At 35.9% G+C, this 27,560-nt stretch overlaps 1 protein-coding gene across 1 annotated transcript in view; it reads right to left on the minus strand.

The window, feature by feature from the left end:
• Positions 1-5,835: 5,835 nt before the first annotated feature.
• The window catches only part of FYB1 (FYN binding protein 1), a 97,443-nt gene continuing 75,718 nt past the window's right edge, over positions 5,836-27,560 (minus strand). Inside the window, 8 exon segments of the mRNA XM_049767686.1 lie at positions 5,836-5,874; positions 8,506-8,537; positions 11,150-11,183; positions 19,337-19,499; positions 21,006-21,091; positions 22,768-22,839; positions 23,087-23,092; positions 26,338-26,363. Coding sequence (XP_049623643.1) covers positions 5,852-5,874; positions 8,506-8,537; positions 11,150-11,183; positions 19,337-19,499; positions 21,006-21,091; positions 22,768-22,839; positions 23,087-23,092; positions 26,338-26,363 — 442 coding nt within the window. The 3' untranslated portion in view covers positions 5,836-5,851.

Raw genomic sequence — 27,560 nt, forward strand, 5'->3', positions numbered from 1 at the left:
GCCTACATTTGGTGACCAGCAAGATAAGAATTCTGGCCTGAAGGGGGAAGAAAAAACCTCTTTGTCTGGGCCACATTCAGAAGTACTTGGGACTTACTCCTGGCTTTGAGTTTAGGGATCACTTTGGACAGTATCTGGGGACTGAATTCTGATTCTTTAGCTTGCACAAAGCAAGCACCAGACATGCTATACTAAATCTTTGTACCAGGAATATACTTTTATTTGTTGATTTTGGGGTCACACCAGTGATGGTCAGGGGTTACTTACTGTCTCTGCTCAGGAATCACTCCTGACCTGCTCGGGATACCATATGTGATATTGGGGATCAAACAAGTGTTGACCACTTGCAAAGCAAATGCCCTACCCACTGTATTATTACTCCATCCCAGGTATATGACTTTGTTTTTTGGGCCACACCCAGCTGTGTGTAGGTAACCACAGAGGTTACTCCTGGCTCTGTACTCAGAAATTGCTTCTGGCAGGGTAGGGAGACCAGATAGGATACTGGGGATCAAACCCATCACTCCAGCCCCCAGGAATATAATTCTTTTTTTTTTTAATTTTTATTTTGATCATAGTGGCTTACATATCTTTCACATTAGTATTTTAGGTACATATTGACATTGAATCAGGGGAATACCCACCAACAAATTTGTCCTCCCCCCTTCCCTGTTCCCTTTCTGCAACCTATATCCCTCACCATCACCCCCTAGGCTGCTAGAGTAGGTGGTCCCCTCTTTGTCTAGCTTACTATCAGTGATCATACATCTGTTTGGTCCTGGTGCCCTCCCTTGTTTCTCCCTCTGTTTGAGAGGCTAACCTAGATAAATCGAGTTATGTGGCTTTGTTTGAGGGAGAGAAAGGCAATAGAATGTGTTAAGATTAAGCAAAAAAAATTTTTTTTAAATTAATAAAAGTATGCTGAAAATGGGCGGAGTCCTTCTAGTGGCTATCAGCCTCAGTTTGAGAGAGGACATGAAAAAGGTAATTGAAACACCATAATAATACCAAAATAAATGCCAAATTAAATATCCTGTGAGCCCTACAGCAATAAAGAAAAGCACCACACAATAGTCTTGGTTCTGAATTCAAATCATGCCGGAATGCAAAAAGAAAGAGAAAGATAAGATAAAATAATATAAAATAAAAAGGAGACATCAACTTCAATATCTATACCAAAATAAAGACATCAAAAAATCAATCAATCAATAAATATACATGTGGAAAAATGATTATCTTGTGCTTTTTTTTTCCTTTTATCCCCCTGCATAGGTACAGTAATTATTGGGGATATTGTAGAGGGAATTCCCTTGGCCTAGGAGATACAGGGTTTCTCCATCTCTGTAGTATACTGTCATGGGATTAACTATAGACTCCTTGCATGATCATTTACTCTCCCCTCGGTGCTTTTGTGGTGTATGGAAGACATCTGCTTCGTCATGGATGGTAAAATCAGTCCTCTGTATCTAGAGATCTTGGTGACTATGCAGCTCAAGGAATGGAGCTTATGATGAAGGCTTTCTTTGTGGTTCTAGCAGTTCAGTTCAGTGTCGTTTTAATTCATCTTCTGTAGTTGGTGTTCTTGGTCATTATGTTGCTCCTAGGATGGAGCCTGGGACAGTCGTTTGTTATGTTTCTGGAAGACCCATTCACTTGCAGTTGTCTCAGTCAGACCTCTGGAATTGGAGATCTTGTTTGTTGAATAGATTGTAGACCAAAAGCTAGGTTAGAGCTTTTTGTTGTTGTTGTTGGTCCCGGGATGCGTACTGTCTAGTCCTGGTTGTAACAACCAGTCATCTGTATATAGCAATCTTGGTTTTTGCACAGATCCAAGGGTGACATGTCTTCTGATTTTGTCTTATCGTTGGCTGGTGAGGAAGGATAACTTGCTCTTAGATCTAGTTCCCATTTCCTCGTTGTCGGGTTATCAAATTAGAACTGGTGTACGTTGGCATCAGAGCAGTATTATGAATGCCCTGGAGGGGACTTGGTTCCTGGAGCTGTTGTGGAGAACTCTGTCATTTCTATGTCTGGGATCCAGGAGTCAAGGCTGGGTGGTAGGTGCCTATTTCCCTGGAGTCTAGGTTGGTTCCCCATGACATACATTCAGGGTGGGAGATGTCCCTGTGTTGTAAAAAGTATAAGTTCTTATCACTGGTAGATAAGAGCTTGTTTTTACAGGTAAAATTTCCCCTGTTTTTAATATGCCTTGGAATATAATTCTTAAGAACAGCATTTATATCTGAGACCTGGATAGCTGAAAATGCTGAGTGACTAAACACTATTTTTACATTTGTCTTAGTAAAAAAAAGTCCTTCCCCAGAAATTCTGATTTAATTGATTTGAACAGGAATATGGACATTTATATAAAATCTCCAGATGATCTGTATCCAGAACCTCTGGAAAGCAGACACAAGCTATATTTAAAAAAAAAATCAACATTTTTTTTTTTAGGAAGACAGGAGAGTCTGGAGGAACCTTCAGTCAACAATGCAACTCTGACAGTAGTGAAGGAATGTGTGGTAGAAGTGTGAAGAGAGCTAGGCAGGGTGAGGAAGTTTGGCCAGACTGTCAGGGAGTCCTCAAACAAAGGTAATACTTCAGTTCCATATCTTCAAGGAAGGATCCAGCCATGTTCAGTCATGGACTTGGAACTATTATTTGAAGGCCTAACATCAATACAAAGGAGTTGATGAGTTACAGTGTGAAGAAGCAGAATCTTTGGCCAATCAAACTGAAGATTTATGAGACATATTTTCCTGACTGCCCCATTTTTGAAGGCAACGAAGTGATTAAAGTTAGATAGAAAAGGACTCTAGTAAGGGTCTTAAATGCAAATAAACAGCTCAGGCATTTTTTTTAATGGAAAAACATTAAGACTTTGCTATCTTTGTAAGTGCAGGGGTGGGAATCTTCACAAAGGCAGAAAGTAAAAAATAAAAACAAGGGGAGGAATAAAGAGAGATTGGGAAGAGTGAATGGATGTAGATGGGTGTATGGGGTGGGGAGAGAGAAGAGGAAAGAACAGGAATGGTAAGTAGATTTAAGGAGTAAAAGAAATAATTGTGGAAGAAGTTTCCAGGGAGGTCAGATAACGGATGATTACTTAAATCTGAGTTGACACCCTGTCTTGGGGGTTAGTATCTGAATATGGGTTCAAGCTAAATGTATTAGGATGCTAAAGGTAATTGCATTTTACTACCTCATTTTTAAACTACAAAACAGAAGGCAAAGTATTAGAGGCACTGGTGGAAGGGCTGGTCTTGAACAGGAGGAGGTGCCACATCCTTTGAGGATGAAGTGAGAGAATGAAGGATGTTTCAGAGGCAGATACTTTTGAAGGCAAAGAATCAAGTTGTTCAAGAAAGGCTGATGGCTTCAATTTTTTTTTGACAATAAAGAATGCAAAATCATCTGCTGATGGTATTGTTTATTTCTTCTCTTCTCACATGACAACAATAACTTTTGGTCTATGAAGGCAATACCTCAAGTGTAGCTTTATATTTATATAAGATTTATATATATTTAAGATCATTATTACATAAATATTTCATAGGCATTTATGTGTATTTCATGGTGATAAAGCCTAACTCCAAAAAATCTACTTAATTTAATTTGGCATATAAAACCCCTGACATTGTATTACCTTCATGCCATTTTCAATTAAAACTTACTAGACTAAGTATATTTGCAACATAATTTTCAACCATTTCTGAGCAGCATAATTTAATGGAGCATTTAAATAAGTTTACTATGAGTGAATTTACTGAAAAATATTGACTTACCCTATCAGAGAGTTGACATCAACATATTTCATAATTAAAGGAATTTGTATTGTTTGTGGGTCACACCTGATGGTACTCAGGGCTTACTCTTGGCTTTGTGCTCAAGACTTACTCCTGGTAGACCATATGTGGTCAAACTACATGCAATTCAAGTGCTCTACCTACTTTATTATCAATTTGATCTTCTTAAAGGAGATTTTTAAGATATTGGCTTCTAATCTGAGGGCTCCAAATCCCAGAATTTGTATATTGAGCAGTGGAAGTTGATTGTCTCTCATAGAAACTTTTTTTCCCCACATGAGAATCTTGGCTTTTTTTTTTTTTTTTTTTTACAATTTTTTGAAATTATTTTAACTCAGAGGGCTTATTCTTTTGTTTTGTTTTTGGGTCACACCCGGTGGTGCTCAGGAGTTACTTCTGGCCCTGTGCTTAGAAGTCTCCCCTGGCAGGCTCTGGGGACCATATGGGATGCAGGGATTTGAACTACTGTCAGTCCTGGATTGGCTGTTTGCAAGGCAAAGGCTCTGAAATGGAAAAGAATTATAGAAGTGTAGAAATAAACAGTGTTAAACAATCTAATCTCATAATTTATAAATGAGAGAACTGAAGATGTAAGTGATTTACACACATGCCACATCATGGTTCACTGGTCTTAAAATCAATGCATGGGCTGGAGAGATAGCTCAGCAGTATGGGGTTTGCCTTGCATATGGCCGACCCAGGACGAACCTGGGTTCAATCCCAAGCATCCCATTTGGTCACCCAAGCCTGCCAGGAGCGATTTCTGAGCTCAGAGCCAGGAGTAGGTGTGGTCCCCAACAAACAAAAAACAACAACAACAACAAAAAAAAAAAGAGGTCAAAATCAATAACATGACTTTTACATTTCACTATTTTGAAAGTATGGAAAAATTACCTGCTATGCAATTCTTTTTTTTTAAATTTCATCACCATGGCTACGAACATGTTTGTAGTTGGGTGTTGGCCTTAAAAAGTACACCCTCCCTTCATCAGTGCAACCTTCCTGCTATTATTCTTGGATGATACAGTTTTGAATTTTATTACATGGTATTTAGTGTTTTTAGCATTTGGAGTCCAATGCTTAAGATTTCATTCTGAAGTTGCTCTGGGAATGAGCATGTATAAACAAGGAATGAATAAAAATTAACATGCTATTACAACTATTAGGTTTTAAATATTTTTATTCCCCTGATGGTCAGCTTTCCAGAAAAATGGTGAAAAATAAAAGTTGTATAGCAGTAACTGAGAACAAAAACAAATACTTTGAGTCTTTAATAGTAAAAGGTGCCACAAAGGCTAATTAATTTCTAAGCACATATTTACATTCTTCACAATCTTAGGATAGTCCTCATTGGTGTCTAATCTAGTTACAACAGTACTTTAAGCAGAGTATGGAATTAAACTGTTAGTGAATTTGTAAAAATATAAAAGAAAAGAATCTTCAAAATGAATCCTGAAATTTTCATCACAGATGTCTTCTTTAATCTCAGGTGTCTTCTTATTAAATAATTAACACATTTTCACAATGTATAAGGAAAAACTTTATGAAAAAGCTCTGCTATTATAATTTCCAAAACATTTAGTCCACCAACAGGAAATAAGATATTTCTGCTTATTTGAGGATAGATAATTGGATAAAGAATATACTGTCATAATTAGAGGTACAAAAATAGCTTTTTTGTGGGTTGTATTAAAATATTCTTCTTTATGCTTCATTTTTCTTCATACTGCACCTCAAATGATTTTTTCAGAGAATTTACTTACTGATGGTCTAAAAGAAGTACCTTCATAATTGTGAATGAGGCAAAATGAGATATTTAAAAATTCTTGCATTCATTGATATTGTTTTTGAGAAGCTGATTAAGGAGAGATCTTCATTTAAGTTTAAAAATTTTAAACTTGATGCAGATAATCAACTTTTTGTAATATATGGTAATGAGTAGCTTTGTATATTCATTTCCACATTGTCCAGTAACAGGTCAATTAAAAAATTTTGGCCATTGAATTGGCATTAAAAGAACATAGTAGAATGAGTGAAGCTGAGAGCTAGTCATTGTCATAAATGGTATCTGAAAGGGAAAAAAATACAAACTTAAATATATCTGAACAAAACAAATATTCTCAAAGTGTTACAGGATTGGACATAATGAACAATGAATAATTCATAATATACTGGCATAGGATTTAAACAATAGAATTAGCTCACTTTATGAAAAATAGTTAAAAGAAATGTGATATTTATTTATCATTATTAAATATATAATTCCAACAAAGTTTATGGAAAACTTCCTTTCTCAGTAAAAATCTGAATTAAACTCAATAAAACTCAATTATTTTACCTGGTGATTGATTAAATTTAAATGTACTTCTTGGTAGACATTTTTTTAAAAACTAAAGTTTTAAAAACTCTTTAATTGAATCAGCATGAGACATACCATTACAAAGTTGTTCATGATTGAGTTTCAGTCATACAATGCGAACACACAGGGCACATTTCCTGCCACCAATGTCACCAGTTTCCCTCTTACTTGTCCTCACCCCCTCTCCTGCTTGCCTCTATAACAAACATCTGCCTCTCTCTCTTTTCCCTTTTAGACAATATCTGCAATATTATTAAAAGTATAGCATGCATATCGGTTTATTTCCTTTCAGCACCAGTTCTTGTCCAAAGTGCTCATTTCCAACTATCATTGTAATGATGGTCACCAATCTGCTCTAACTGTACTCCATGCTATTCATGGAAAACTTCCTTTGGTAGTCATTCTTAAGAAGACTTAAATATTAAACATTATTAATTGTATATTTAAAACAGAGGTTCTCAAACTTTTTAAACAGGGGGCCAGCTCACTGTCCTTCAGACTGTTGGAGGGCCAGATTATAGTAAAAACAAAAATTATGAACAAATTTCTATGCACACTGCATATATCTTATTTAGAAGTGAAGAAACAAAATGGGAATAAATACAATATGTGGCCCGCGGGCCGTAGTTTGAGGACCATTGATTTAAAAGAAGGCCAATAGGAAACATGTTAAATACCATGTTTCATGTAAGCTAGGGATAATTATTTTTTTCTTTCAATTTGTTGCAGTGTCAGGGATAGAACCTCCAGGACAATACACATGCCTGGCAAGATTCTACAGCTAAATTAACACCCAGGCTTCTAGGTTTCTTTTTTTTTTATTATAACTTAAGAATATATGATATTATGCAAAAGTACTAATTTAAAATGATTTTTGCACCTCATACTTAGAGCATTATTATTCACAACAGTCAAAACATAGACTCAACATAGCTGCCCATTTAAAGATGACTGGAAAAAAAAACTATGGTTTTTATACTCAGAAATAATAATGTACCATGGTTGGGGAGGAGATAAAATCTTGTCTTTTTGGATAAAATAAATAAATATTGAAGTGACTGTGCTAAATGAAATAGGAAGTGAAGTACAATTGATGAATGGCTTCACTAATACATTGAATATAAATAACCAAAAAAAAAAAACACCAAACAAAAAACAACCCCAACAAACTCAAACACAGAACAACCCACAAAATTCTTAGATTCAGGAAGATTGTGGTATTTACCAGAAGAAAAAAAAGGCAGAGGTGGGTGGGAGCAATGAGCAGAGGGTCATTTGAATGGGGGATTGCATTAGAACTTTGTGGTGATAGAAATGGTGAGAATTACACAAATAGAGAGTGTGAATCTAAACTCCTCAAATTCTATAATGTGCGAATGAGTAATAAATAAAAAATAATTTGAAAGAAATAATGCAATACTTAGAGAATATTAATGAGTATTATAGGACACTAAGCACCTATACTTATTCAAGTACTCATATTTTTGATGATCAAAACAATTCTTTCACGAGTCATAATATAAAAAATTGGGGCCGGAGTGGTGTCACAAGTGGTAGGGCATTTGCCTTACACATGCTAACCTAGGACGTACAGTGGTTCCATCCCCCAGCATCCTATATGGTCCCCCAAGCCAAGAGCAATGTCTGAGCAAATAGCCAAGAGTAACCCCTGAGCATCACCGGGTGTGACCCAAAAAGAAAAAAAATAATAATAGGCGTTTGCCTTGCAAGCAGTCAACCCAGGACCAAAGGTGGTTCAAATCCTGGCATCCCATATGGTCCCCCGTGCCTGCCAGGAGCAATTTCTGAGCAGATAGCCAGGATTAACCCCTGAGGGCAGCTGGGTGTGGCCAAAAATAAAACAAACAAAAAACCCAGTAATAATAATAATTAAAAAGTCACCATTTCAAGGAAAATCAGTGAGATCCTTTTTCATTTCTAGCAATATTTATGTATTATGTATATTTACATATTATGGGGTTATGCTTTACTAATTTTTCAAATGACTCAAATTTATAGCAGATTACAAACTAATATCCATAAAACTAAGTTTTTTAGTATTTGGGTTTTTTTTTGGGGGGGGCGGGATATTTTGGGGCCATACCTGACAGTGCTCAGGGCTTCCTTCTAACTCTGTGCTCAGAGTCACTTCTGGTGGGGCTTGGAGACTATATGGGACTCTACAGATTGAACCCAGGTCAGCTAATTGCAAGGCAAGAGCTACTGAACTATCTCATCTTTGCACGATCTCTCTCTAGTTCCTTTTTAGTATTTATAAGAACAGCAAAGTCACTGGTACTGTCTATTTAGGGTGAATATCAAATTCATAGACTTACTTACCATCAGCAATATCATCATAGATCTCTCCATCACTGGAAATAGAGAAAATAATTTTTATTGTAAATATGCTTTAACATGAAGGTTATGTTAGGCTAAAGGTTATTATTATTATTTTTTGTTTTATTTTTTGGGGGGCACACCTGGTGACGCTCAGGGGTTACTCCTGGCTATGTGCTCAGAAGTCCAGCCCCAGGTTAGTATTATTTTATGTAACATAGTATGGCAGCTGAGGGTGAGACATTACATATTTATTTTTTTTTTGTTTTTTATTTTGTTTTGTTTTGTTTTTTGGGGGGGTCACACCTGGCAGCGCACAGGGATTACTCCTGGCTCTGTGCTCAGAAATTGCTCCTGGAAGGTACGGGGACCATTTGGGATGCAGGGATTTGAACCACCATAGGTCCTGGATCCGCAGCTTGCAAAGCAAAGGCCCTACCTTTGTGCTATCGCTCTGGTCCCAAGACATTACATATTTATAGACATTACATATTTATAAAGAAGAAATTTGATCGTTAATATATCTTCTTTTATTGGCTTAGTTTGTTTCTGTTTTATTTAAAAACTAAAACAAAATGACTTATTCTGTATCAAGAATAAGAGCTCAAACATTGCCTTATTTATATTTAGACCCAACCAGCTGAGCTTAGTAAGAAGTTCTTTTTTTTATTTTTTAGTAAGAAGTTCTTGTTAAACTGAACAGACTGAACTCCCATGGTGTCAAACTATACTAGGGACCATGAATCTAAATTGCTATGATTTATTTATGCCTGTTTATATAAGATTATACATTCACTTTAATGAATACAATAATATGTATTAATGTAATAAATAAATATATTAAATATAATAAATGAATATTAAGTACAATAAATATAATATATAATAGAAAATGTGTGTATCATTTTCAAATAGCTCTAATTATAATTTATAAATATTCATCACAATATATATTACAAAAGAAGTCACTGAGTTATGGTTAACACAGTGATCTTTTACATTAAATAGCTCTAAAAACATTTATGGTTATAGGCAGCATCCAAAATAATAATGCTAACTACTTTTTCACATTTTGAATTACATCTGGCTCTGAACTGTTGTGAAATATTCTATTATACACCCAACAGAGATCCTCCTATGTAAAAGGAGACAGAAGCTGTGAATTCAGTTTATAAGCTAATGGAGGAGTAGATGATAGACAGGTAACTAAAATAGAAAGCATTCTAAATATTAGAGCTCGATGTGCAGGATACAGTGGTAAAATTAAAAAATGCAAGAGGCCTCATCACATAGACCAGGCCCTCCTTTGGTTCCAGGCCTAGCTCTGTGCTTTCATCATGGAAACAGCAGTAGGCTCTTCAAAGAGCTGCCAACTGTGGCAGATGCTGTGAGTTCGCTATGTCTTCTGTTTGGATCCTTTCTATGAGACTGAGGGAGTCTGGCTAAGAGGAAAACTGATGATAGATATTTTTTCTCTCTATCATTCACTGAAATTTATTAAGTATTTATTTCAATAGGTAGTTAGACCCAAAGTAATTTCGCGAATATGCTTTCTCACCTCTTAAAAATTCCTAATGAAACTATTCTACCATTTGTATACATTCTTTTCTTGAAATATGCATATTGTATAAAATAAAATCATTGAAAGCCCCATGATTACTTCCTGCATTAAGATTCTGAGGAAAACAAAAGCATTATTATTGTTATTTTATTTGGGTACTTCACTAGCTTGTATTGATTTATCTCTTTCAGACTATTGTCAGGTATTTGTGAATCTGCTGTGGTTTTTTTTTTATTATTCTGATTTTATTATGCTGTAAATCTGCCTAATGATATATAACCCTACCCTGGCTTACTTGGAACAGAATGTTATTACTTCTTTGCTGCATTTGATAGTACACCAGTACTAAGCTGTGACAGCGTCTTATTCAGAGGAATAGAGGAATCATTGATTCCTTTTTTTTCTGGCATGATTTCAAAAAGGCAACTTAATACTCTACTATGTCTGGTATGAGTAAAGAAAAGCCCTCAATTAGGGACCAAGCTGCAAACTATTTACAGGTATAGTAGCATTTACTGTGTGATACTGAGTCCAGACCAATTCAACCAACTGTATTCTCAGCAAATGTAACGCAGAGTTTTAACAAAAGTGTGGTTGCTTTGCCCTATCTATTTCCAGTGTGTGCAGTGTCTTTCCATCTTCAACAAATGTGTAAAGCTTTTAACTGCATAATAATGAATAGAAGAAGTGCTTTTTGTTCATTTAAAATAAAAAATGAAAACTGTAATTCTGTGCTTGTTCTCTACCCTAGAGACTTGGCTGCATACGGACCTGCGATGTGCACTCAGATTTTCCTTTCTAGAGAAACCCATATTCTCTCTTGAATATGTATATCTCTCTCCTTCTCTCCCTTCTCATTTCTCTAAGTCATTTTCCTTAAATAAAATTATTTTATTTAAAAAATAACAACTTTTTCTATATTTTCCTTTACTATACTTACATGAGTATAATAGTGTTTTAAAGATACTCCCAAAGATTATAAAGCTTTAATATATCAGCAATGTTGCCTAAAGAAAGGCAAAACAAACAAACAAAAAAAGGCATAACATTATTATTACAAGTGTAAATCAGAAGAAATAAACTTACTTGTCCTCCAAGTAAGTACGAAGGACATAACCATCTGCAAAAGAAAAAGAAAAATTACAACAAACTTGAAAAATCTTTATTAAAGTTTTTGGGGAGCTACATTTGGCCGTGCTCAGGAGTTAGTCATGGCTCTACACTCAGGAACCATTCATAGTAGTGCTTGGGATGTCAAGATCAAACCTAGGTCAATCACATAGAAGGCAAGCACCTTGCCTGCTGTTCTATGTAACCCTTTACTGCCCCCCTTTTATGACACTGATATAATAATAATAATAATAATAATAATATCTAGAGTAATTCTATTTGTCTGAAAATACACATTTTTCATTCAAATTAACTGTTACTTTTCTTTTTCTCTCTCTCATATTTCTTTCATTCAATTAATAATCTTTACTTCTTTCCTGTTAAATTTAAAGTTTTTCTTCATAGAGCAGCTTTAGATCTTAGTACAACATTCTCAATTTTGAATCTATTTCTTTGTGTATTACCCATATGATCCCAATTTAGGGAGTTAATTAAACATAGTTTCTTCTATAGTTCACTTGCAGGTGTTTTAAGATATCACCAAATCTAAGACATAATCTTTCATATTTTTTTATATTTAGCAGCAAAACTGCTCAATATTCCTTTCAGAGCCCATAATAAATAAGCTATCAGTGAGATGGAGCATGGATGGCACTGTGCTGCTCTTAGTTCCCTAAGTGATACAATTTGAAGCTAGTATCTATAAAATTACTATTATATAGCATTTTTACAAGGTTAATGACTTTTCATACAGCATCGGTTTTACTGGTTAGTACCTCGAAAAAAAAAACCTCTGCTAAAATTGAATCCTCTTAAAGCATGATTTATTACAGTGTCAAAATCACATAATCATCCCTTTATAGTTCCTAGAAATAATAGTTTTGGGGATATAAAAGCTCTCTTTTTCACACATTCTATGTATAACTGTCATAGAAAATGTTAATAAACTACATACAAAGATGAAATAAACAGAAAAATCAGCTTGGTTGTGTACATGGCTTCCATGTTTAGTAACCTTGTCATATCATGGGTGCTATTATTTAAGGAATTCTCTTACTTAATATGCAGTTATTATTTGGATCCCTCACATTCACAGAACAGAACACAGTGACTTGAAACAAATGTTTTGAAATATGTGGCAGGATGGAGCTAGTGAGAAAGTAACACCCAACCCCATATGTGCCAGTTAATTTCTTCTCAAAATGTTCGTGTGCCATAGTGTTGATATGTCCTGGCACTAATGAGTCACCTTTCAGAAGGGCATTATAAACAGAAAATTATCAAGCAAACAAAAGAAGAATTTTTTTGAAAAATAAAAAATATTTGATTGCAATATTTTGATTAGATTTAGAATGATGCCTTTTATTATTTCCTGGTTCATCCATTGGCTGTGAATAAGTTCAGAAATAAAATTTTTTCAATTTAAAAAACAAAACTATGAATACACATTTGCCTAGGTAAGTGAAACAATGTCCACTTTCAGGGAAAAGGACTTATAATGTAAATGAAGAAAATATACAAAATATAATGGGAGATAGCTCAAAGCCCTCGAGTGCATGCTGAAGCCCTTGATTCAGCCTCAGTCTTGGAGGGTAAAAATATTCTCTCCTGAGGCTGGAGAGATAGCATGGAGGAAAGACATTTGCTTTTCATGCAGAAGGTCAGTGGTTCAAATCCCGGCATCCCATATGGTCCCCTGTGCCTGCCAAGGGCAATTTCTGAGCATAGAGCCAGGAGTAACCCTTGAGCACTGCTGGGTGTGACCCAACCCCCCCCCCCCAAAAAAAAATAATTCTCTTCCTAATCTTCCTAGAATTTCAAATCAGGTGAATTTTTAATTTTCTGAGTTAAAAAGAAAAACTTCACTTGAGCATGTGTCGTTTTTAAATTTGGAAATAAAATTGCATAGGAAATAACTGGGAAAATATAAAATTCGAAACATGCTTTATTTCCCCCCTTTCTTTGACACTCCAAGAAAACAGAACATTTTGGCTACTTACAACATTCAGCTCATGTCTCATTCTACAATTTTTTTTTGTCACAAACTTTTCCTCCAGTGACAGAATGTGAGAAAACTCAAAGTTCATGATCTATTCAATTGTGGAATAAGTATAAATATTGGTGAGAAATTCTAAAGAGTTAGAAATATGGCAGAAATATCTCAACATCTACAAATTGACTTTTATAAGTAGTGGTAAGACTTGATCAGGTGTGATAATGCCTGGGAAAAAATGGTTTAATGCTTAACCATTAATTTCTATATTTACAAATTGTGTGTAAGAAAGCTATGTTGGCACGTGCATGTGTTGCCTGGGCACCTGATGCCTGAGCACATGTCGCCTGCCTCTCCAGAGCCTCTTATTATTTGTACTTTCATGCTTTCATGTATTCTCACACTGGTGTACTGAGGCTGTCTCCTGAGTCCAGTTACTCTCTCTTTGTTTTAGTTATTTATTTTTTTGCTATTTGGTCCATAGCTGACAATGATCAAGGGTTACTCCTAGCTCTGCATTCAAAAATTATTCCTGGTGAGCTCTGGAGATGCTGGAGAGTGAACCCCAGTTGGCAGCGTGCAAGGCAAATGCTCTACTCACTATACTATCTCTCTAGCTCCACATTTTTTCTTTTTTATCCTCTTCCTCTCCATTCTTCCTCAGTTTCCAAATAAAACCTGTTTTACTTAAAAAACAACAACAACTATGCTTTCTTTTCATTGATGAATTAGAAAGAAATTGAGAGTAAGGGCAATGTTACAGTCTTCGTATTGTTGGATTACAAATGCCTTAACTGCTAATCAGAAGATGTTAAGAAAAGGAACTGAAAAATTTAGAGCCACCAACTACGTGAAAATACACAAACCATAGTGACTAAGGCTAAGCACAGTAAAGCTCTTCTAGCAAGTTAAACTATTCAACAGACTCTTTTTATAAGTGTCTGTGTTAAACTTTCACTCAGTTATTCAATTGCACTCTACAAATTATTATACTGAACTCAGCAAATCCCAAACAAGGTACTAGAATGTGCTGGCTCTGTGATGTTGAGAATATTTCTTAAAGCTATTCTCTTGAGTTCAGAGTCTAGCAAGAAAAATAGATTGTAAAACAATAAGGACTTTTATTTGCAATTAAAATAGTAGCTTGGGGGCCGGAGAGATAGCATGGAGGTAGGGCGTTTGCCTTGCATGCAGGACACTGGTTCGAATCCAGGCATCCCATTTGGTTCCCCGAGCCTGCCAGGAATGATTTCTGAGCGTAGAGCCAAGAGGAACCCCTGAGCGCTGCCGGGTGTGACCCAAAAACCTGAGGTATGGGAAGATTTCATTGTGATCGAGTATTTAGAGTCTAGCATGAGTATGTTTTCAACTTTAGACTACAAATGAGTTTTTTTTCCCTGGACAATATTGAACATTTCATATAGAATAAAGCAATATAGATGAATAAATAGCATAAATTGTTTAAGAAATGACAAGTAGCTTGTGTTTTAGGAGTGCCATCTACAGATGGGAAACACTTGATAAGAGAGAGAGGCTTGATCCTAAAAGGTTGGTGAATTGCCTAAAGATTTTGTGTGTTCTTTTTGTTTTGTTTTGTTTTGTTTCGTTTGGGGTCATACCCAGCGCACTCAGGGATTACTCCTGAGTCTACACTCAGAAATCACTCCTGGTAGGCTCAGGGGACCATACGGGATGCCGGGATTCGAACCACAGTCCTTCTGCATGCAAGGCAAATGCCTTATCTCCATGCTATAGCTCTGGCCCCAAGATTTTGTGTTTTTTAAAATAATTTTTGTGGATCACTGAGCGATAGCACAGTGGTAAGGCATTTGACTTGAACTGGCCAACACAGGAAGTACTCCAGTTTGAATACCAGCATCCCATATGGTCCCCTGATCCTGCCAGAAGCGACTACTGAGCGCAAAGCTCAGACTACTGAGCACCACTGGGTGTGACCAAAAAAACCAAACAAACAAACAAACAAAAAAGTGGGGGTGGCCAGAGAGTTTGCTCAAAAGAATTGAGGGTATGCAATGCACAGAGAAGGTCTGGGCTAAGTCTCTAGTACCACATGGTTCCCAAAAATTTTCTCTTAGAAAAGAGTTAGGATTAGCCCTATACTACTACTATTTGGAGAATAGTGCTGAGAGTGAATTGTTTGAGACAGTAGAAATTACCTAAAAGATTATGGTGGAGAAAAACATTTAAGTGGAAAATGGAGGTGGTGCTGAAAGGTGATATTGAATATATACATAGTTCCCCTCTTAGAGGAAGGCTGGTAGTTGGAGGCAAATGGACACTGGTCAATTAAAAAAAGGAGGAAGAGAACAGTATTGAAAAAAAATGTATGGGGCTGGAGAGATAGCATGGAGATAAGGCATTTGCCTTGCATTCAGAAGGATGGTGGTTCGAATCCTGGCATCCCATATGGTCCCCTGAGCCTGCCAGGAGTGATTTCTGAGCTTAGAGTCAGGAGTAACCCCTGAGCTCTGCTAGGTGTAACCCAAAAACCAAAAAAAAAAAAAAAAAAAAAAAAAAAAGAAAAGAAAAAGAAAAAAAATGTATGCTTGAAACCCAATTGTGAGTAAGTTTGTAGTTTGTAAGTGACTAAATAAAAATTAAAAACATCTGAAAATTATTTGAAAGATTGTTTTAAAACTTGGGTGAGAGAAGTTTAAATGATTACAGTAATTCTCTACATTCTAGAGGAATGTGAGAAAATTGATCAGAATTAAGAAAGGTAAGGATACAGCTGAATGAAGGACAAACAAGATATTTTAAAAAAATCTAGAAAAGCAAGTGGTTAGGAAAAATAAAAGTGAAATTAACCTGATATGAGGATTAAATATAGGAGTGACTTGAAACAGGAATGGACAATTTGTACCAAGAGGCACCTCCACCCTCCCTACTTCCGTGCTTTTGTCAACTTTAAATTAACAAAACATGCATTAATTTCTGGTTATTTTCTGGGTTCCACAGCTCTTCTCATCACTTGCTCAGTTTCCTAAATGATTCCTGCTGGCATAGGAACAGATTTTGGAGTTTGGGCTTTGCTAGACAGGAAATGAAATATCAAAACCCTAAATTGGATCCTGTTGGATGGACAACACTTCCTCTCAGAATAACCAGCTAGTTTAAAGTCTAGTTATCCAAGTGGGAACTTCTACTTTCTCCTGAATGCTTTTCTACAGCATTCCTAGAGTCACCTTCCAAATGGAGAATCCAGTCTAAGACAAGATTCAGTCCAAAGAAAACCTTACAATTAAAACCAAACCAGTGGACTGGAAAGATATTACAGTGGGCAAGGTGTCTGCCATGCTTGTGGTCAAGTAGGAGTTGATTTGGGTATGCAAGGCCAGGATAAAGCCACATTGCCAGGTGTGGCCCCCAAAATAAAAACAAACCAAGGAAAATCCTAAAGCAAATTAAAATCCTTCCCACATGAACCCATACATGAGTTTTTACCAATATAATTATTAAGTATGAGAGTAATTTAAAAAAACATTAATGGGATTAGGTTTCAATGATGAAGTGCATTGGTATTGCAGCAGCAGTAGTAGCAAAACAACATTACATGGATTACTTGATTGTAATCAACTTTATATTTGGTTTTTATATGATTTTAAAATATAATACTTTTGTGTATCATTTGATCAGGTCATAAATTCTTGTAAGTCAGAATTATTGTAAATTATCAATAAGTTAATTATTGTATATAAGAAATGACAACAGATAACAAAATTGATCACTGAATTAGGTTAAGACTCTTTCATGCTTCAGATCCATTAGCTTCTAGGAAGATAGTAACATTCTCGTAACTTCTGTTTCCTGCATTCTAATTTATATATACTGTTAATGCTATGTTTATATAAATATACATAAAATTTATTCATAAAATTTGTTCATGAGATCAGCCACATCTTTATTATTTATGAACATATTCCATGGACCTGAAGCAAAAGTTACTTTGGAGCTAGGGTACTTAGAATGCTACATACATATCACTTAGACCTAATGCATTAGAACTTGCATTTTGAATAAGACCCCACAGGATGTACATGGATATTAAAGGCAGATGGTAGAAATTGTTGTGAAGGACAAAATTCTCAGAACAGCATGGCAAGATTTTTTATTGCACATCCTAGACAAGATGTGCCTAATACTTGTGGCCTGAAGAGAGGTCCTAATGACAGAACTAGAACAGTTCTTGATTGTGAAAAATGTGAAGATATTTGCACGCAGAGCAAAAATAGCAAATTTGTTTAGATGCATCAACTTTTTTTGGTCATTATTAATATTTTGATTAATACTTTTCCTCTCCTCCCCTTTTAATTTTTCCACTGAACTACTAACCACTCCTAGTTTCTTTGTGTGTGGGGGTGGGGGTAGGGGAGAGGGGTTTGAGTCACACCCGGCAGCTCTCTGGGGTTACTCCTGGCTCTGCGTTCAAAAATTACTCCTGTCAGGCTCAACAGACCATATGAGATGTAAGGCAAACGCCCTACTGATGTGCTATCGCCCTGGCCCCACTCCTAGTTTCTATATAATTAAATTCTCTTTCATCTTAGGCTCTTTTTTACTTATCTTTTATTACATCATGAGACTTTCTTTATGCTAGTATCATGTCAAATATTTATATTTGATATAGTTGTCAACATTTATTAAATTATTTGAAAAATTTTGGAAGATTTTTGGCCACACCCAGTGACACTCAGGGGTTACTCCTGGCTATGCACTCAGAAATCGCTCCTGGCTTGGGGGATCATATGGGAGGCGGGGGATCAAACCGAGATTTATCCTAGGCTAGCATGCAAGGCAGACGCTTTACTGCTTGTGCCACCGCTCTAGCCCAAGATTTTAATATTTTAATGATATTTTAGTGCATATTTTTCTGCATGATGCTACTTCTAAGTATATATTCTCAAAAATGTTAGTCTGGATAAGAAATTTCTTTGTTCATGGAGCACTGTGTATCCATTCTCTGAAAGCTTTGAGTCTTTGTTGTTATTATTTATTTATTTATTTATTTTGTAAATACATCTGGCAAGAGCTACTCTTGGCAGTGCTGGGGAGATCAAATGTATGTGATACTGGAGGATCAAACTGGGTTTGGCTGTATCCAAAGCACATGCAGCACCCCTTGCAGTATCTCTCTGGCCTTTAAATTATTAGTCTTGATTACTAAACTACTCCCATAACCCACATTCCACCCAACTGTACCTCCACCATAATAACTTTAGGTTTATATTCCCACCATATAATCATTATGTTTTATTTATTTTAATTTTGATTTTTGGGCCACACTAGTTTGATGCTCAGGGGTTCCTCCTGGCTAGGCGCTCAGAAATCATTCCTGGCTGGGGGTACCATATGGGACGCCGTGGGATTGAACCGTGGTCCGTCCTAGGCTAGCTCTGGCAAGGCAGACACCTTACCTCTAGCGCCACCACTCTGGCCCCAATTATGCTTTATTTTTAAAAACTAACTTCAGTATTTATCCTCAAGTCACATTCCTGTCATTAAAATTTGACTCAGAGTTTATGTCTTCCATGTGTATTGGACAGATATGGATAGTCAAACAGGCTTTTTAAACATAACACAACATTTTTGTGTAACTCTTCTCTGGGTTTTCAATGAAACAGGCACATCCTTTTCAAATTAGACAAATTAGCATTTCTATCTGTCATCTTTAATAGCTTAAAAATAAAAGTCAAAGAGGGCAAGAACTCTCTTAAATTTTCTATTTTATTTATAAAATAACTAAAATTAACATTTATTTATTTTATACAATAAACTTTTTATTTTATATTAGATATCATGGTTTGCAATACTGCTAAATGTAGGATTTCTTGTATAAATCATTCCAGCACTATACTCCTCACCAGAGTGCCCCCCCTCTCGACCACTGTCCCAGTGTCCTTCCCTATCCAACTGCACACTCCCTGTTCTCCCCTCACCCATGATAAGCTTCCAACTAAAGACCAATCTCAGTTCCTGTTATCTTTGGACATTTGTTATTCTCCTACTATGCTTCTTTATGTCCTGCATATGGGAGAGATCATTCTATTCTGTTCCTCTCCTTGAGGACAAGAACTCAATTGTATTCATTTAGAACAGTATATGATAGCAAATGCCACCAACTCTGTTGAATATCATAAACAGCGACTTACATTTTCCATCTTCGTTCCTGCAGAGAACTTTTGTATCGTCAGTGCTTTGTATAACTTCCAGGGCTTCTCCAGGCTTTATCTGTAAATCTCTATTGCCCCACTTTTTAGCAGTTAAGGAAGGAGAAACTCTAATTGAATATAGGACCCGGATTTCACCATCATACTGCAAGCATAAAAAAGTACATTACTGATACATTATTATTGATTATTATTATTGACACATTATTGATAACTGTTTTAAAGTTGTACATTTGTAGATAGGTGTATTAAGAAAGCCTCCACTTACCAAAAAATAAAAAGCCTCCACTCAGTAGTACTGAGCTGGAATCAGCCATGTGCAAGGCAAATGCCTTAACCTATGTGCTATCTCTCTAGCTTCTATGGTGTATATATTGTCTATGATAATTGTCTAAATTGATATAACACTATTGTTAACTATAATGAAATTGTTGTACAGTGTGTTGTATATCTCCAATTTATTAACTATATCTAGAGGCATTATATTAATATCTGATTAATACAATATATTTAAATATAAGTTATATATAACATATATAATATAATATAATATAATATAATATAATATAATATAATATAATATAATATAATATAATATAATAAATATAATATATATTAATTATATATATTTGTGTGCAGGACAAATGCCCTACAGCTGTGCTATCACTCTGGCCCCAGTTCTTTTAGTACATGTCCTTATTCCTTTCAAAACCTCTAATCCTCAGCCTTTGATACTGTCATTCTACTATATTTCTATGAGTTTGGTTTTTTTAGATCCCAGATATGTGATTTTCAGTATTTTTAGTCATAATTGGTCTCAAGTTTTACCCTTGAATATGCTAGTCTATATGCAAAAGATAAAACTTATTTATTGAGGTTTAGTAATATTCCATTATATGTATTATATATCACAATTAAAAACACCATGCTTTACAATACTGTTAATTATAGTTATATTGGGGCTGGAGAGATATTTCAGTAGGTATTTCCTTTGCATGTAGACAGCTCAGATTTAGCCCCAGAACCCCATATGGTCTCTGGGCACCACCAGAAATAATCCCTGAGCATAGAGACAGGAGTAATTCTTGAGAATTAGTAGGTATAGCTCAAAAACAAAAACAAAATAAAACATCAAAACAATAACCTAATGTTCCCAAATAGGACTATCTATAAGAATATATAGTACACTTTACTTTATTCTAATTTTGGATTCCGTTCTTATCAAAGTTCAACGAAAAACTAATTTATATGATCATGACAATGTATAAATATATACTGGTTTCAGAGCCACACTCAATGATGCACAGGACTTATTCCTGGCTGTGCTTAGAGATCACTCCTAGCAGGATGCAGAGGACTATATATTGTGCTATGGACCTAACTGGAATTAGCCATGTGCAAGGCAAGTGCCTTAACCCATGTACTATCTCTCTAGCTCCTGCTATGGTGTATACATGTTTATAATAATATTCTAACTTGACATAGAAATAAATTTAGATTTAAAATTCTGTGGAAAATCAAGATATATAGATATATAGAAAATCAAGGTATATAGATACTTATAATAATTTCTCTTATATTTTGGTATTAGAAAATAATCCATATTTCTATTTTTGCTTTGAAATTTTTTATAATATTAAATATAACGTACTTTAAATTTTTTCCTAAACTCTTTTTCTTCTTTTTCTTGCTTTTTTAACTTCTTAAGGTCTTTTTCTTGTGTCTTGGCCTTGATATCTTGACTAGGAAGGAAAAACACATAGGTTTTGTTTCAAAATATGAAATGGTAATACATAAGAAATTATATTACATTGATGCTTTGTTCTTTGTTCATAATTTTCTTAGAATGTAAACAGTGCATAAATTAATTGTAATAAATTATACAATTTCATAATGCAGAAACTAGTCTATAAGAATATAAGCTATGTCCAAGAACAACAACAACATAAATAATATCAGTTGGGTGAAATATAAAAAAACAAAGAAAGAAAAAATGTACTCAGGTGATATTAACTTGCAACTAAGTTTGAGAACCAGAACCACTAGCTTAAAATAGCATATTATAGGGGGCTGGAGAGATAGTGCAATGGGTAAGACACTTACTTTGCATGGTGCTAACCCAGATTTGATTCTCAGTACCACATTTTGTTCCCTGAAGCCATCATGACTGTCAGGTCCCACACACACACAAATCAAGTTCAAGATCTTTTTATTTACCTTTCCAAAGTTTTTGAAAAAGCTAAAGAAATATTCTTACATTTATATAGTGTATAAAACCTCAATAATCTATAGTGCATCCCACAGTGTTATTTTCTATTTAAAAATAATTTTAAAAAGGTTCTATATTTGAATAAATTGATCTTATACTTTCTTACAATTCATACCCAAAATGAAAAATATACCTTCAGTGAGCCAAAAAATGCTAGCTAATTATATGAACTGATCTTATATTTTCTTATAATTTATGCCCCAAATTAAATAGAAACCTAACATGAGTTGAAAACGTCATCACACACTACTGAATTAAAAACTGAATAAAACCTTTGATAACCTGATGCTTTCTTTGAAAATAAAATATAACTAAAACACTTTTTTTTTCTTTTTGGTTTTTGGGTAACACCCAGCATTGCTCAGGGGTTACTCCTGGCTCTTCGCTCAGAAATAGCCCTTGGCAGGCTCGGTGGACCATATGGGATGCCGGGATTCAAACCACCATTAGTCTGCATGAAAGACAAACACTATACTGCTATGCAATCTCTCTAGCCCAACTAAAACACATTTAAAACAACAGATAAAAATATAAAAGGAAGCACTCTTCTTGTGGAGGAAGGCAAGGTTAGAACTTGGTTGATAAAGGTTGGGAAGAAATAAAATGGTTTTGGGGGGAAAAAGTAAGAAAAAATTTAAAAAAGTGACAAACGTTTTATATTTTCCCAGTGAATAAATAAATAAATGATATAGACATTAGTGAACCACAAGAAAGAGAGTAATCAGGAAGGAACAAAACTTCTAAAAATGATGAGAGGAAGAGAATGAGATGGTGATAGAGGAGAGAGGGAAGGAGCAGGAAAAAAAGATGAAGAGCATCAGGAAGAGAAAGTGGGGAAAAAGGGAAGAAGACTAAGGAGGAGGAGGAGCAGAAGGCAGAAGAGGAGCATGAAGGAGTAGGTGGTGAAGTAGAAGATGGAGAAGGAGGAAAAAGTGGAAGAATAGAAGGAGGAGGAGCAGGAGTAGATGAAAGAGGACGAGGATTGCCATCAGGCTGGGCTTCCTATTTGTAATTCTGGAAGAATTCTTAAAATGGGACCAAGCAGAGGACAGAGGATCATAGGCAGCAGACATGTGCTCCATGATTTTATTCCAGTTGAATATCCTGAGCAATCTCATTTTTGATATTTCTTTCTAATGAGAACTTTTGCCTTACCTCAATTCCATAGGTGGAGCAGGGAAGTCAGAGGCATCCACATCATCATAGACTTCATCTCCTAACAAAAGACACAATATCACATGTTACAGTACTTTTCACTCAAAGTTTGCTAAGGGCATTAATGGTATTCTTATTAAAAAGTTGGATTCAACCACAACAAAAATCATCCTGCTGTCTTGGTACATTCTCTTGGAAGAGGATCTGTTATTTGGTGGGCTGTGAAGTGTCCCTCTGTCAATGAAGGAACCAGGAATGAAGAAGCTCAGTGGGAGAGCACCTGCTTTGCATGCATGTAGCCCATGTGCCAAGATCTAAGTAGCACAACTGCTTGCGTTCCCTGTGCACTTCTGAGTGTGAAGATCTGTACTATTACCACAACCAAGTATATGTGAACCACAACTAATATTGCCCTGTCATCATAGCAATGATAACTTTGACAACAATGCAAGAGAAGGGAGAAACTATAAGTCAGTGATGGTGACTATTATGTTCTGAATATAATAAATCCAAACAATATAATTTAACTAAAATGCTTGTTTTAGGGTATGGGGGTGCATAGCCAGCATGACCAGGCATGCTTCTACCTACTGGCTCTGAGGAAGGGTTTCACTCTAAGGCATGTAGAAAGCAGGTACTCCAGGCCAAGATTTTCTCCTTGGCCTTCACTGCTGGATTAGTTAAAGGTAAATGTGATAAACATCTGATTGTTACTGGTTGTTGGTCTGCAGAACAAGAACATTGAACCTGATTCTCTTGGGGTTTGGGTGCTAACTTAATAGGCATCTTGTATTTATAAGGTTATGCTTTTTTCTCTCCACTCCCTCTGGCTATCATTCTTTTTCACTCATGGATCTGTTCCTCATTAACTTTTACCTTATAGAAATACAAGTGACACCACCTTTATGTGGAAAATTCTTTCCAGAATTCTTTTTAATAAAACATTTCTTTTGCAGTGGGGTGGGCCACAGCCAATGGTGCTCTGGGTTTACTTCTGGCTATGTTCTCAAGGATCACCCCTGAAAGTGCTCTAGAGGCCAATGCAGTGCTGGGGATTGAAATGGCTTCACTTTGTGCCAGATAAGTGCCTTAATCCCTATACTTTCTGTCCCAGTAAGAAATTTCTTATGTTTTAGGATTGATATTGGTGGAAAAGTAGCTTATGGATATAATGAATCAGTGTTTCTTTATTCCTAATATTTAGATTCTTTTCTTTTTCTTATCTAATTCTCCTATTCACTTTGTGCTTGCTATGCTGTGATAGGCCAACAGCAACTTGCATATTTGCATGGTTTTGCTATTCACCCGGGTCACAATTATATGGTGTCTGCATAGTTGGCCTTGCTGCTCACCAAGAGTAATACTCCCTTTAGTTGCAAAGTGCTTGGGTTGAACTCTTAGATGGAAACACAAGTTATACTTGTGATGCTCCCTGGGGATCACTGCAATGCAAGCACATGTGCTCACAGGAAATCACATTTCTTGGACATGGTGCTCACATCTTATTTTAGTTCTGATGCTCAATGGAGATTGGTCCCCCTTTTTATTGTGCTGTTCACACATACCTGGCAGTGCTGTGACTGAAAATAACTTATAGCTCTGAGGACTACAGACAACAGAGCTGTCAAGCTCATAGAGCAGATCTGCCAGGATTGTTCTGAGCAGATGTGGACAACAAGGATTCAAACTCATGACCACAGGTTTGCAAGGCAGATATGCTAAATTACTGCATGACTCCACCAGGAAACCTTAGATCCTTTTCTTTCTGAGTTTCTGGGGATGAATTAAGGGCTGAAAAGTAAGGGACTTTGAGACTCTCGAGGAGAGAAGCATGTACTCTGGTGATGGTTGTAGTGATAAAATTATGTACATGAAACTGTCACTAGCAGTATTGCAACCCAGACTACTTCATCAAGAAAGATTAAAATGGGGCCAGCGAGGTGGCGCTAGAGGTAAGGTGTCTGCCTTGCAAGTGCTAGCCAAGGAAAGGACCACGATTCGATCCCCCGGCGTCTCATATGGTCCCCCCCAAACCAGGGGCAATTTCTGGGCGCTTAGCCAGGAGTAACCCCTGAGCATCAAACGGGTGTGGCCCAAAAAACCAAAAAAAAAAAAAAAAGAAAGATTAAAATATTTTAATTTTAATTAAAAGAAAACAAAATAATGTGTCTCCTCTACACCAATTAAGATGTTCCATAGCAGATTATGATGAAGAGACAGCTGAAAAACTTGCTAACATTAAAAAAATGTAATTGTGGTAACAAGAGTGTTAATGCTTATGCATTTGATGTACAGAAGGTACTTATTCCCACCACCTCCAGAAATAGAGACCTTCCAGCACTGTTCCTAAGTCAATTCTAGGCATTCTTTTACTTCCCCACCTCCCACCTGCTTTTTAGCTTGTTTTGTAATTAAAACTCAAGAGTTTGTTATCCTTAGAGACTTTCTGCTCCCTTGCTCTATTTCTTCATATATAATATATATGAAATTATCCTGTTTTTTTCTCCCTCTGACTTCCTTCAATAGGACCACTTCTCGCTCTATCCAAATTGTAGTAAAAGACAAGATTTCATCTTTTCTTATAACTGAGTACTATTTTATTATCTTTAAATACCACAACTTCTTTATTAGTTCATCTGTCATTGGACATTTTGATTTTTTCCCAGAACTTGATTATTGTAAACTGTGCTGCAATGACTATAGTTTTGCTGTGTCACTGCAAGGTAACGTTTTTGTGTGAAGGAGTGGGATCACTAGACTATCTTAAGAGGTGGATATTATAGAAAGCCAAAATATTTTCTACTAATAACAAAAAATTTGATTGACTTTAAAATTGTATTTACAGGACCAGAGAAATAATATAGTAGTTAGGGTGCTTGTATTGCATGCAGCTGACCTGGGTTTGATATCTAGCACTCATAGAGTCTCATAAATCCCACTAGCTGTGATCACTGAGCATAGCAGTATATAGGCCCCAATGCCAAAAACAAACTAGAAGAACACCTTATTCATGTGTGTATGTATGCATGCATGTATCATCTATCTACTAATACATACATAGATATGCACTAATTATACATATTGCATACACATGTGTGTATTCTTCCTATACTTATACTAAAAAATTTCATCAGATAAACATAAAATGATCAAGCTATCAGCTTGATAAGTGATAAGGCATGAACTAAGCATGTGCTCAGCCCCCAGTACTGTAAAGTCCCCCAAATGCCTCAGAGTGCAGTCTCAATGACACCCCAGCACAGCCTGGCTGAGCTTTGCTGAGAGTGACCATGGCCTCTGGGCATAGCTGAGCATGACCACTATTAAAAAAAACTCATATTTCAAAGGGTTTTTTGGATATGCACTTTAATTTCTTTAATACCTAAGAGTGTAATTGCTAAATAATAAGGTAAATGCATACTTACCATTTAAGAAACTACTCTCCAGAGTGATTATGTAATTTCACACTTCTGCTAATAATGTACTATAACCATGATTTCCCTCTACCTTAATTTTAAGAAGTAGGACATAAAATATGCAATTAGATTTTATTACTTACCCAATTGTTTAGGAGGAGAAGGAAAACTGGAAAGGAAATCAGAACAATTATAATCAGTCTAATGTAAACACAAATGGGAGTATTTAGGGTGGTAAAATAATAAGTAAAAGTGTAGATAGACTAATAAATTTGTTGACCATCATTCCTTTCTTACTCTCCATTTCTCCACAAAGTTCTAGTTTCTATCCAGTAATATGAGATTTGGCCAGATGTTTTTAAACTCCAGTGTTAGGCTTAATAATGAATAGTCAAGATATTCCTTGGTTTATTTTCCCCATAGTCTTGGACTAATGTTTTCATATTTGTTCTATGAAGCTTAGTTATTTATATTATTATACCAGAGGAAATAAAATGGACTCTATTTTGAAGTAGTTGTGGCATAATTCTGGCAGTAAACTGCTTATTTGACTCAAATGATAAAAATACAGAGTCAAAAATCCAATGAAAGTCATATTAACCTATACATAATCACACTTACCCACTATGTACATATATGGAGAATGGTGACTAAGAAAGGAATATCTACTGAAATGAGAGTGACTATTAATAGGAGTGATCTGAAATCAGGAGTGAGTGAAATTTAGTTGCAAAAGATTTTTGCTTTCATTACTTTCTGAACTTTAAACATAGACACATACATAACACATAAATCACTCAAAGAATGGTGCACACATATGAAAGAGTGAAAGAATATTAGTTAAAAATCATCAAAAACAAAGTGATGAGTAATTGAAGCAGACATAACATCTCTGCTTTTATTTATTTATTTATTTATTTTGGTTTTTGGGCCACACCCGGTAACGCTCAGGGGTTACTCCTGGCTATGCGCTCAGAAGTTGCTCCTGGCTTGGGGGACCATATGGGACGCCGGGGGATCGAACCGCGGTCCGTCTCCTAGGCTAGCGCAGGTAAGGCAGGCACCTTACCTCCAGCGCCACCGCCCGGCCCCATCTGCTTTTATTTTTAAGTGAAACCTATGAGCAACACTGCTACATCAAGAGATTTCTTGTTATCTTCATTTAAACACTTTAAGTGTCTTGGAGCTGGAGAAATAATATAGTGGAAACTATTAGTGGTACTTTAAGTGGGAAAAGCACATGCCCTGAATATAGCCTACCCGGGTTTGAGCTCTAGCACCATATATGGTCCACTGAGCTCTGCTAGGAGTGTTTGTTCCATCAGCAGAGTTAGGAGTAATCTCTGAGCACAGCCAGGTATGGCTC

Source organism: Suncus etruscus, chromosome 2 (genome assembly GCF_024139225.1).
Source record: "Suncus etruscus isolate mSunEtr1 chromosome 2, mSunEtr1.pri.cur, whole genome shotgun sequence".
NCBI lineage: Eukaryota > Metazoa > Chordata > Mammalia > Eulipotyphla > Soricidae > Suncus > Suncus etruscus.